The sequence below is a fragment of the Crotalus tigris genome, unplaced genomic scaffold, assembly GCF_016545835.1.
Source record: "Crotalus tigris isolate CLP2741 ecotype Arizona unplaced genomic scaffold, ASM1654583v1 scf7180000018397.643900, whole genome shotgun sequence".
NCBI classification, from domain to species: Eukaryota; Metazoa; Chordata; class Lepidosauria; order Squamata; family Viperidae; genus Crotalus; species Crotalus tigris.
Genome location: NW_024096982.1, coordinates 356777 through 369956, shown reverse-complemented (window position 1 = coordinate 369956; position 13180 = coordinate 356777). Strand labels below are relative to the sequence as shown.

Below are 13180 nucleotides of genomic sequence, written 5' to 3'. Positions count from 1 at the left end.
GGTCGTAGAATCTGGGAGTTTGAACTTACTTCCAAAATATGTATTTCTGGATTCACGAGCTACATGCATCTGATTGTTCCTGTACTATTAAAGCCTCTCCAGCATATGTTTCAAACAGGTTAATATGTCAGTGTCAACTTTTTAGGCAAAGATAAGCAGTAGTATTTCAGGTTGAGTTCCACAGAATTGTCCATTGTGAATCAAAAAGTGTAACGTTGAGGCCTGTTCCCTATTAGAAGTATTCAAACTCATGAGTTTAGAGCAGTGTTTCCCAAACTTGACAATTTTAAGGCATGAGGACTTCAACTCCCAGAATTCCACAGCATTGCTGGCTGTGGAATTCTGGGAGTTGAAGTCCACATGCCTTAAAATTGTCAAGTTTGGGAAACACTGGTTTAGAGATTCAATGTTTCAGTGTCCCAGAAAACGTTTTTTTCCCCCTTGAATGCAATTCTGTAGCAGTTCTGTAGATCAGGGCTTTTCAACCTTTTCACTCATTGTACCACTTTTAAGATAAGGCAATATCCGAGTACCACCAGTCGCCTAGCAAGGTGTCAAAAATTTGATGACCCCCCCCAAAAAGGGAAAAAAGTGATAAAGTACAGGTAGTCCTCGACTTACAACAGTTTTCTTAGTGACTGTTTGAAGTTACAATGGCACTGAAAAAAGTGCCCCCCAAGCCACAGCCAAGCAAGACACCTGCCTGCCCACCTGGCGGCGCCCTTCCTCCTGTCCAAGGTTTTAATTGTTGTGAACATTTCTGTTAAGGATTGGCAGCGGGGGTGGGGTGGGGGTTGTTTGGTTTTTATTCCCCCTGTCCGCTGGGTATTTGCAGCAGGTTTTGGTCACTTCACATGACCCTGGGACACTGACCGTCATAAATATAAATCAGTTGCCAAGCATCTGAATGTAAATCACAAGATCCTGGAGAGGCTGCAACATTCCATCTGATCGGCGCTTCTTCTGGGCTCAGCAGAAGCGCCAGGATCAGTGCTGCTTTCCAGCTGGAGCCTGGTGCTGATCCTGGCGCTTCCTCTGAACCCTGAGAGCCTGAAGAAGCGCCAATCAGCTGGAAAGTGACACTGATCTTGGCACTTCCGCTGAGCCCTGACAGCCTTGCAGCTCCAGTGTCTGTCACTTAGGCTTGTGCGATGCTACCACCGGTTCAGTTCATTCCCCTCCCCCGCTACCACTTTTCTAGGTTGGTCGCGTACTACCTGCCAGGTGCCAATGTACCACATGTGGTACCCGTACCACTGGTTCAAAAGCCCTGCTGTAGATGATATGACAGTTTCCTAGAACCAGGTATTCTGGAAGAGGAAATGGTTTGGTAGGACTCTGAACAGATCAGAACACCTGAATTGACACATTCTCTAGGACAGTTTTTCAGCCTTTTCACAGATTGTACCACTTTTAGGATATGGCAGTATTCATGTACTAACAGTCACCTAGCAAGGTATTAAAAACTTGATGATCAAAAAAAGGGGGGGAGGGAAGTGATAAAGTACAGGTAGTCCTTGACTTACAACAGTTCTCTTAGTGACTGTTCGAAGTTACAACGGCATTGAAAAAAGTGACTTATGACCATTTTTCACACTTATGACTGTTGTAGCATCCCCAGGGTCATGTGATTTGCCTTCAGATGCTTGGCAACTGATTTATACTTATGGTCACAGTGTTCCAGGGTCATGTGATCCCCTTTTGCAACTTTTTGACAAGTGAAGTCAATGGCTGGGGGGGGGCATGGCCAGCTCAACATCGCATAGGTTGCAGGGCTGTGGGAGGTGGGGGGGGCTATAGGAGGGATCCTTGGATCTCTAGTGGAGGGGGGTGGGACTGGGGTAGGTGCCAAGGCATGGTCCATCAGAGGAACCTCACTGTCCCTCCTAGGCTGCGCAGGGGAGTCCTGGACAGTGGCGTACCACCGGTTGAAAAGCTCTGCTCTAGGAGAATAAAAGAAAAAAGAATCTGCCAAGAAAAAAGAATATTTGTCATTGGAATGATAAATTTGGCACATTAGTAATAATAGCACTTAGACTTTTATACTGCTTCATAATGCTTTACGGCACAATGGAATATAACCTGTTATATTGATGATAAAGAAACTAAAGAAGATATAAAATGGGAAGACACGGGAGAAGCTTCATTGGAACTCAATTTGGTATAATTCAGTTCAAGTAATATACAAGAGGTTCCTTAGGATTGTAATCTTGAAGTAAGAATCATGTATACATGTAGTCCTTGACTTACAACCACAATTGAAACTGGAACTTCCATCACTAAGCGATGCAATCATTAAGTGAGTTGCACTAAATGTAACCACCTTTTTTCCCATGATCATTAAGCAAATCCGGCTTCCCCATTGTTTTTGCTTGTTAGCAAACCCTGGGTAGGTCACAAATGGTAATCATATGACTCCGGGATGTTGCAACTATCATAAATACTGGTTGCCAAGCACCTGAATGTTGATCATGTGACCGCAGGAATGCTGTGATGATCATACCACCTCCCTCCAATCTAGCTGGAGCTGCCATCACAAGGAGACCTCAAAGAAAGCCAGGTCTCAAGCTATGTAGGACTTCAGAGGTGATCATCGGCACCTTAAATTATACTCAGCTGGAAACAAACTGGCAAAGGGTGCAGTTGGAATATTTGTGTTATGCGTCAATATTGAGTTGTCCTGGTAAATATGAGAGTGGTTTCATTTTGTACTAATTGTAGATTCTAATCTAGGTGGCCTTTAAGAACAGCCCGATGTAGACTGCATTACAGTAATCCAGTTTTAAGTACCAAGGCCATGAGTGACTAATCAGCACTGTCTCTTCTAAAGTTGGCATCTGTGCATCACCAAAACTGGGCAAAGGCCTTCCTGACCGCAGCTTTGACTTGCTCCATTAAGAGGCGTGCATACCCTATTGGAATAACAGCTGTTTCTGGGAAACACAATCTCATCTAGAGCTATAGCAAATAATCTTCTAGAGTCACTCAGTTTTTGAATCTTCATCCATTCCAGAATTGCCAATGCTAAATTGCTCCCTAATATTGGAATTGGATACAAATGGCTAATGGCATTCTCCGATTTTTGCAGACAAAATGAATGAGAATAATAGATATGCTACTTCTCTTTTTTAGCGCCCTCAGGCTTCAGTTGAAACCAAGACTTTGACGCCAAAGTTTGACTTGCTAGCCTCAAACTTCCCTCCGTTGCCGGGCAGCATGATTAAAACACAAGGAGATCCTGTTCTGGAGAATAGGATGTCAGATATAGTTAAAGGAATAAGCAAAGAAAAGGTATGTCCTTGTATTTTTTTTTCATATTCTCTCTCTCTCTCTCAATTTTAATCTTGCATGTCGTTATTGTTTTATCTTTATATTATTTGGCAATGTTAAACATGCTTAATTCATCCCTACTACATTTGCTTGAACTCAAGCAATACATTTTATTTTATTTCTATTCCTATATACACTGATTATGTGGATATAATGAATAAAAACCCCATAGCAACAAAAGCAAAGCTGATAGCTTTTGCAAAAGTTGCTTTTTGCTTAGATTATATATAAATATATACTGTAAAATTCAAGAAATCAAAGCCTTAGTACATTCTGGGCTTGCCATCAGTACAGTGTAGGAAAAAGAAATTTTATTCCAAGGTGCTCTTTTCACAGCCAACAAAAATTGTTGAAAAACATGGCTTACACTTCTTCAGCCACACACTACTACTACCCAATAACAAATAATAGTAATGATTTCAATTTGGATCTGCAATTTTGTTGCTAAGTGACATGGTTTAAATGAAAACATCTCATAACTGCACACAAACTTTTCTGTTCTGATGCATTTCTTAAGTAAATTACCTGCCAGTGTTGAACATAACAAGATATGAGCGTGACTTGCCAACTCCTGGCTTTCTCATTGACTTGGCTTGTGAGAGGTTGGCTGTGAAGCTTGCAAATGACTATCTTGTGGCTGCAGGAGACTGCAACACTGCTGCCTTCTTATCAAGGCCACCTTGTATCATTCTCTAAGTGGACACCATTCCTCTTGTGCTTCAGAAGCCTTTCTTCAAAACATGGGAAGGTTGGAGATGAGGCTTTCGAACACCACAAGAACAGGCTCCATTTTTGCAGATTCTGTCCTAGTGCTGGAAGCTGTGTTGGTCTGAATAGGAGGAAACCAACTCTGATACAGCTTACCAAGACTGAGTGGCTATGAATATTAGAGACCTGCCTGTCTGTCTGTCTATCTAATTTATGGCCACTCATCTTACCGTAGGGTAACTTTTGGCGGCTTACAGTTATATAAACTCTTAAAACATGAAAAGTTAAAAACAAACATTTAAACCAAAAACACTTGGAGAGGGCCGGCAGGTGCAGAAGGGGGGGAGGTGGGAATTGTTACTATTGAATCAATCAACAGCAGCTCATTCCCCCAATCCCATTGCTTTCTATCTTCAATCTTAGATGAAGCTGCGCTAGGCCTTATGATAGGGTTGATGGAACCCCTTGCCCTTTTTTAACGTTTTTGGATTGAGCCTTGTTCATATTTGTGATTTATTCCTCTTTTTGTTATTGCACTGCCCACTTTGATCCTTGCTATTCTGGCAATCAATAAGTTGTCTATCCTTGATCTCAATGCTGTGAGGTAGTTTTTAGCCTATATGATATCTAATTTTTCTTTTCTGTAATAATAATTCACACAGGTTTAGTCTTAACTTGTACTTTTACAGATATTCTTTTTCCCCCTTTTGCTCTATTTAGGAAAACAAAGATTTGACAGTTAGTTGTCTAACATCCACTCAGGAAGAGCAGGGCCAAAGTGTTGTTCAGTCTGTCACGAATGCCAGTTCTCCCTATGGGATTGATCTTCCTGGATTAAGGTATGGAGATTGATCTTCCAATTACAAGTATTACCAATTATTTTATATGGCAAGAGAAGCACAAATACATTTTTGTATGTTTTAGTTCTAAAACCAGCAAAATTGGTAACAGTTTTTTTTCTCCTAACATAAACCCCAAGCGTAAAATACTATACAAGTTTGGTTCCTTTTGAAAAATGTTGATTAAGGTAGCTGTCTTAATCAACCAACATTGAAAACATGAACAAGAGAAGTCATAGTTGCTTTTATTTCCAAAGCGGAAAATTAATCTGTTTGAAAATGTTATGTATCTAAACAATTATTTCCAAAACAGAAAATTAACCTGTTAGAAAATGTCTCTGTGCTTCAAAACAATTCATTTATGATTTTTTTTTAAAAAAAGTTTTGAATCTGCAAGAAGTCACACAATTCTGTTAATGGATTTTCTAGTGCCACTCAGCAAGAGAAGAAACTAGAAGAGGTTCATGTGCACAAGGAGGCTGCAAGTCAGACTTCTCCACCTTCATCTGTATGCCCCCCCAGTACTGTAAAATCACCAAGGACAAATACCACTTCATCCACAACCAATGCAAACACAATGCCTGTTGTAATGATACAGGTAAGGTACTGCTTTCAGTCATTTTTGGATAGTTTTAGTAAACTACCTTCCAGATATAATAGAAGTACACAATTTAACCTTAAAAAAATCTTAAAATAAAAACATCAGACTCATTTGGATGAAAGTGGAGAAGAACAAATACAGGTAGTCCTTGACCTATGACTGTAATCATCGAGTCTGCCTATTACACCTGCAAGTCCTGACGGTTGTTAAGCAAGGTGTCTATGTGCTTTCCTTGCTTAATGATCACCATCCCATCTCTCCCAAATACAATCATTAAGTGGAAAACAGGGAGCCTTAGGGGTGGGCAAAGCAAAAGCCTATCCTAGACCTGCCTGCCCTAAGCTTTTCAAGGTCCTGTGCTCCTCTGCCCATCCCTCGAGGTGCCTTCAGGCCCTCGGCCTACTTTCCTATCTCACGGTACTCCATCCTGTAGCAAGGATTCTTGCAGAAGATCTACACTAAAAGGTAAAGGACCAGGTGATGGGGCTGGGGAGGAGGGTGTGGGGGTCAGGTTGAGGAAGCAAGCATGGCAGGATGAGGAGGGAGATTGGGCTATAGTTCCTATGGTCGGTCACAGTGAATCTGCCTGAATGTTGTTCACATGACTGCAGGGTTGCTGCGGGAACTATAACTTCAAAATTAGGTTGTAAGTAGCTTTTTCAGGATCCGTCATAACTTCAAACAGTTGGTAAGCAACTAGTTGTAGATTAAGGACTACCTGTATATACAATTGCTAAATATAGCTTTAATTTTAAATTGTCACTAGCATTTTGTTATATTAGAGGCATACTAAAGCCTTTTTCTTTCGGTAAGGAACCCCGGAAGCTCAGTTATGCTGAGGTCTGTCAGAAACCTCCAAAAGAAGTACCGTCTCTTCCTGCTCAGCCACTTAGGGAGCTGCGCTCTAATGTAACCTCTCCTGCCAAAACAGAAGAAAATGGCACCCATGAGAAGGCTGGAGAGAAGGCACATGAAAAGTCTGAAGGACGGATGAATGACTTGGCTGTTTTCAGAGGCAATGGGCCTCCCAAAGGAGCTGCAGGAAAAATCAGGGAACAGAGGCGCCAGTGTGGACGTAGGTCTTCTCCTCAGGGAGCGCCTCGGCGAGTTGGCAAGGAACAGTATATGCCACCGCGATCACCAAAGGAAAATTGATCAAACTTTTTATTTAATCAGAACTGTGAACTAAAGAGCAGTAGAGGAGAAACTGGCCAGCTCAAGAGAAATATAAATATAGGGAAAGTGGACAATAAATTCAAGAGCACAGGGTTTGCAATGTGAGAGAGCTTAAAGGGATCCCAATATTCATCTCGAAGTGATACAAAATGCTGGAGAAATAGAATCAATATAAATATGATAAAGATTATAATTTTTGTAACTTTCTGTTTTTAATTTCCTGTTTGAATTAGATTTTTGCATTAAGAACTAGCTTATTAAAGATGAGGAACAAATACACATATTAGCATGTTTCTTACTTGAAGAGGGGGCAAATATTTTTTTTGGAAAAAACTGTAAAAGTTATAAATTACTTCTAAAAATCTATTTAAGGTATGGCTTGTAAGATGACATGTATGCCATTAATGGCCTTGCATTACAATTTAGCCCCAAAACTAACATGCTTGGTCAGTATGAATGAGTGTAGCCATATTACCTGTTATGTCATGATTTTGTCACTGATAATAATTGATTGTACTACTGTAGAATTTTGTGTTTTGGAAATAATAGTCTTTGACTTAACTAATTTTGGTCAGCTTATAAAACTATGATTTTATTCTGGAGTATGCAAACAGCAAGATTAGTAAACAAGAAATAGTGGGCAAGATTTTAATTTGTTCCAGTATTTTTTCTAATTAGGGATAGCATTGTTTTATTTTTTCCTCTGCTTCAATATTTTTTCTTATCCTTTATTACAGAATTAAGCACATCTAGCTGGAATGTAGTTATTCTGACACTAATGCAGAACTAAAAATAGGGAATGTGAAATTGCATAATAAACATTACATTGGTGCATTGAATTGAGATTTTCAGCTCTTTAATATTCTCAATTCTCTGGAACAGGGGTGTCAAACTGTCGGCTTGCGGGTCGGATGCGCAGGCCACACCCACCCCGGCTCCGCAAAAGCAAAAAACCATCACAATACGTCATGTGATGCGATCCAGTTTGACACCCGTACTCTAGAAAGAGGCAAGACAAGTTTGGGGGTCTGACTTCACTTTAACAAATAGAGGGGCCTCGCTGGGGCCATTCTTTGATATACTGAAAACACTTTTTCTACTTGGAGGAATTTCAAACTATACCAGAAATCAGGTTTTATTTAATGGAGAGACTAAAAACAAGGATTCATAAGTTTCCTTGTTTGATGGAGCTGATAAGTGAAAATTAACTTACTTTGGAGAATATTGGCAAGAATATTAGGATAGATTTATGTTAATTAGAATAACCTTGTGCAACAAGCAGTGTGGTTTACAAGCTGATAATTATAGAACTTAAGAAAAGAACTAGGACAATTACAACAGGCTAATCTTGCAAAATCAGCATGCTAGAGTTCAAAGTTCTGTATTAAAGTATTAGGGGAAAGTATATTGGATTCTTTAGTTGGTAGCAAAATATACAAATTTAAAGACATTAGTTGTAAACACTGGAAAACTCAGTTGTGAGATACCACCATGCATTTTTAGATTGTGTATGTTAGTGATAATTTTAAAATGTCAGTGGCAGATAAATAATTAACTGTGAAAATGGTAATCTTCTGATTTGTCTTAGCCAGAAAAGTTTCAGCAGTTTCTTATTCTGTAGGCATTCTCTATCAATGGCTTTGAGAACACGCATATCATTCATATATATATATATATATATATATATATATATATATATATATATATATTCAGATTTGTCATTTCTCTAACTTATTCAGCTTGGCAATCACTTTTTTTATTAGATTGAGAAATATAAATGTACTTAGGCAGTTGATATTCTTTTTCTGTGCATGTTATTAATCATTTCTCATTTTGAAGTAACTGCTGGCCTTGGCAGTTTTTACATTAAAGCAAATAATTGATCACGTCTCTTAAGTACAAACCCACTTTGGTTTACTCATAATGCTATTTTTGCTGGATATGACACAAAAGGTGAAGTACTTAAAATGTTAGGAATTCTGAAAAATGTATAAATACTTCATTTTAAAAGACCCATAATTCTGATTATTGCACTTGAAATGGAAAAAAGGTTGAACTGCTATACTGTGGTTATTTTTAGGATAGATAAAGCACTGTGTCATTGCAAACTAAAGATGGATTTGAATTAACAGTTGCTAGGAATTATTTAAAAATGCTTCCTCTTCAAGAAGAATGCAATTCTGTGGGAAGATGCTACTTTAAAAGTTACTTGGCAATGCAAGGATGTGAAATCTAACTCTGTTTGGAATGGAATCTAGTATTCAAAGACAGATCAACAAAATGTAACTCTTTTCGTTACTGGATATTGAAGCAAATATAGCTCACAGACATTTTCTTGTGAGGGAAAAAATTGATTGAGGGAAAGGATGTGTTGTACATCCTGAAGCTTATATCTGTGCATGTGTGCTTTCCCCACACAAGTGGCTCTTGTGCAATGTATGTGTAAAGTGTGTAAAAGCAGCTTTTCCAATGTCAGATTAATACCTTGGAGGGATTTCTAAAACTGAAGTGTTTGATAAGCGTTTCCTCAGTTAACATCTACTCCATTCTCATCCAATATCCCTTTGTATTTTGTTACAATAAATACCTAAATCTGTAAAGTTAGATAGAATGATGAAGTAAAAAAAAAAAAAAAGAAGAACCATATGCTATGTGCTGTTAACTTGCAATTACATTTGAGTGACAAAGGTATCTGGGCTAATCATTATTCTTCATTCTCAAAAAGTGTATTGGATTTTCATCAGTCTTCCCATATTACTTTAGAAATGAGACACAATAGGTTTTTAGATTCAATGTCAGGGCAATTTTACTATCTTGCTGTAAGGATGTGCAATATTGGTAGTGTTTGTTTTCTGCATAGCTGTGCATTAAATGTAAATGAGCAAATCATCGTTAAAACTGAGTTGATATATTGACCAACTTGTAAATCATTATCTTCTGTCTCAGCAATGGTTGAATGTAAATGACATTGCCGGTATGATTTATGTTGGTAAATGTAATAAAAAGAGCATTTTCATTGTAAATATTGGAGCAACAGAGATGTAGCTGATATTTCATTTCATAGAGCATCAATGCCAAAACTATAAACTAAGAGAACAGTTGTATTTCCCTTTTAATAAGTCATAATTGGACGTACATGCCTTTTACCCTTAAACTTTTGATGAAATATAATAATATGCAAGATGATAAAGATCACAATGACCTTTGTTTCCTGAACTTATGAAAGGAGATCTTCATTAGCAGGAAATTTTGAGTTTTTACACATTCTTTAGTTTTAGTCAATAATTCTGAGCCAAGGTATTGTACTTCTCTAAAAGGGAAAAGAAGATTCTCTATGTGTGAAATTTGTATTTCTATTTGTTATCTCTTCTTTTTTTTTCCAAAATAGCTTGGGAAGTTGTGATGCTCTTTTAACAGATTAAAATTGAAATCTTATTGACCTGAAGATATGGGAAAATCAGTAGCAATTAAGTGACTTAAGCAATGCTTTACTATAATTTAAATAGCTATGGCCTTATTACTTCGTCAGTATCAGCTAAATGTCTGAATATATCCACTATTTTTATTGTCATTGAGTGAACATTCACTTCGGTAAAAATTCCTGCTACATGTGTACAGATTATTTTAAATTTATAAAATGCAACATTGTATACTGATAAAATGCAACAGAAATGCACTTCGGGGTGGGGATTGCTTAAACTTTTGTAAACTATTGATTACAAGAAATATGCAATAGGTTTTTCTTTTAACTTTTGATATTTTCTTCTGAAACATAAGATCACCATCAGTTGTAATGATCTATCATGCTCTTGTGTGTATGTGAGAGATAATCTATTATATAGTGTTGGCTTTCTTTAGGATGGTACCTCTGATTCCCCCCTCCCCCGGATATTTTTTTTTTTGTTGTTGTTGTTCTTTGGATGAAGGTTATTTGCATCTTCAGCCCTGGACTCTTGAAGAGATGGGAATGAGTGTATTAATGTAGACTTAAGATTTAGTATAGGAATTAATCAGCCTCTGAACTAACCTGTTAACAACTTCAACACTTTTATTTAATGACTTTTTTTAAAAAAAATCAGTTATGGATAAAATTTCCCTCAAAGAAATTTCAAATATAAGTGTTGGTGTGCAAGTGGCTTCTGTTTTAATAAAACAAACTAATTAGCTATATCGTTCCCCCCAAAATTTTGACTTCTGTGACACATCTAGTCTCACTTATCAGAGTGATAGCTTCATATATATCTCAATTATTTGGCTTATCTATTATCAGTTTGGTTTATTCCTGTTGTCAAAGCTGTCTAATCCAAGAAATTGTGTAAAGTAGGTTCATGCTTAATTGTTAAGATTATACATGTATTTGTATTTGTTTTTGACATTGCCAAGGTGCTATGGGAAATTGAAATAACAGTTAGAAGGAAATAATAAAAGCCACCTTAAAAAAAACAAACTTTGTCTGAATGTTATTTGGTATAATAAAGAAATAGTAAGAGGAAATCTAAAACTGGGAGGTGAGGAAACAGATTGATTAGTGAAAAAAATCCATGAAATTTGTCAATGAAAATAAGATAGACAATTTCTTTTATTTGCATATTGGTTTCCATATGTGAGTTAAAACCTTTTGAAAAGTCAGTCTGTAGATTTAAGGTCATTTAAAAGGTCTGTGGTCTCTCCAGGAATTAACGATATGGAACCCATTAGATACTTTTTCTATATAAATGTGTGTGTTTTAAATGCCTTTAACTTTGCTTGCATTAGCCTGCAATCCTAACTGGTAGTAAAGACCCATTTTTGCCATTTTTTCTCCAGTACATTGTTCCTAGATTCCATTTGAAGCCAGAAGTGGAAATGGGATTCTGCCATTTCTGGAAAGAAATAATTTTAAAAAGAGAATGTGTGTTGGGAAGAGATGGCCCAGAGCACATTTGTTCCTTTGTGATGCAGACCTCAGAGCTAGATGATGGGCTCAAAAATGCTCCATTCTGTTACTCTGTTGCAAGAGAAAATCTAAATTCCATTCAGATGATAATGATCCAGATCCATTAATACATAGTATGGTCTGTGTATTACAGGGATTTCTTTGTTTTTATTTTTCTTCAGGAGAAATACAATTTCCAGAACTCTAATCAGCATAAATTAACTCCAACATCACCTTCAGACCTTCAATCAAGAAATTGCCAAAGAGCCATTAGTAAACAGCCCGACCAAAGAATCCCTAAGACCGCCCTCACCGACCCAGACAGGCAAGACACCAGAATATAAACCGACAGCAAACAGCACTCCTTACTAGCACTGATGATGTTACCTAGTTAGGGTAATAAAACGTCTGCAAGAAAACAAGTGAGCTCAAAGAGCACCAAGGACCACTCCCAGAACTCTTCCAGATTTATTACTTAAAACAAAATCAAGGGGGATTGACTAAGAGCAGAAAAAAGGAAATATGCAAAGAAATATTACTTTTTTTTTGCAACAATGCAGCTTGCTATTGCCTTCTTCCTGGTTATCTTTATATTTTTCAGTTCAGGCCTGGAATTCCTGGGTGGTTTCTTATCCAAGGATTAATGAGGCCTGACCTTCAGCTTCTAAATTCAGATAAATTGGCTAGATACTGCTGAGAATAAGGCCAAAAGGGCAAAACCTGGTTTAGGAGTTAAGAATGCATTTAGACAGAATCCTTAACTTCTTTATTCTTCTCTAGAACAATAATCATATGGGGGGGAGGAAGCTGAAAGATTGTATGGATTTAAAAGTAAAGGGGAAAGTTGTTTGGAAGAAATACTCTAGTTTATAGATAAATTGGAAAAGGCACAAAAGAGCAATAAAGGACTAAAGACAGATTTTCTTGAAATTCTTCCTATCCAACCTCTAGTTTTAACACACTTTATTGTTCTCGGTAATGAATAAGCTATTCAGCAGAGAACAAACATACTTTGGATATTGTAAAGCTGTGTTTTGTTGAACAACACATAGCCTGATTTGCATAATGGCTGAGCTTGCATAATCTAAAATACAGTTAGCTAGTTATAGCTCTGCATTTTATGAAATCAGGAAATTTCATTAATTCAATAAATAGAGTTTCAATTAGCCATGAATTAGTGCTCTGCAAATTTGGTCACTCTAGCCCAGAATTTTTTACAAAAGGCATAAGACTATTTTATTACCTATAGTTTATGGATTATTGTTTTAGTCACGTTTGCATATGGAAGCCAGCTGCTCTGAGTTGATGACTAAGCCAGTAATTAAATAAATAAAATAACAAAAGCAGGGGAGATTGAGAATATGGCTATCTTTGTAGTACCTGAATTAATTGGGAGCAGCCATATTTTAGTGATTTTTGCTACTGATTGCTCATATTCTTTTTAACATTGTATAGTTCTTTAAAACATGGTGGCCCTTCTGTATGTGGAGCCAGTTTGGGAGGATGCTCTTGGCTCCTTTTACGTCTTTCTTTCCTTTTCCATCTTTCTTTCATGTCTTTCTTGGAGTTGTAATGGACGCTTAGTTAAATATGAGCCAGCAGCTACCAAAA

General features: G+C 37.4%; 1 protein-coding gene across 2 annotated transcripts in view; it reads left to right on the top strand.

Moving 5' to 3' along the window:
* LARP4 (La ribonucleoprotein 4) overlaps window positions 1-11097 on the top strand; it is a 42025-nt gene extending 30928 nt beyond the window's left edge. For both annotated transcript variants that reach the window (XM_039352037.1, XM_039352036.1), the window contains 4 exons: window positions 3133-3291; window positions 4759-4877; window positions 5307-5475; window positions 6292-11097. In XM_039352037.1, the coding sequence (XP_039207971.1) occupies window positions 3133-3291; window positions 4759-4877; window positions 5307-5475; window positions 6292-6633 (789 nt within the window). In that variant the 3' untranslated portion in view covers window positions 6634-11097. The remainder of the gene's footprint in view (window positions 1-3132; window positions 3292-4758; window positions 4878-5306; window positions 5476-6291) is intronic.
* Window positions 11098-13180: the final 2083 nt, after the last annotated feature.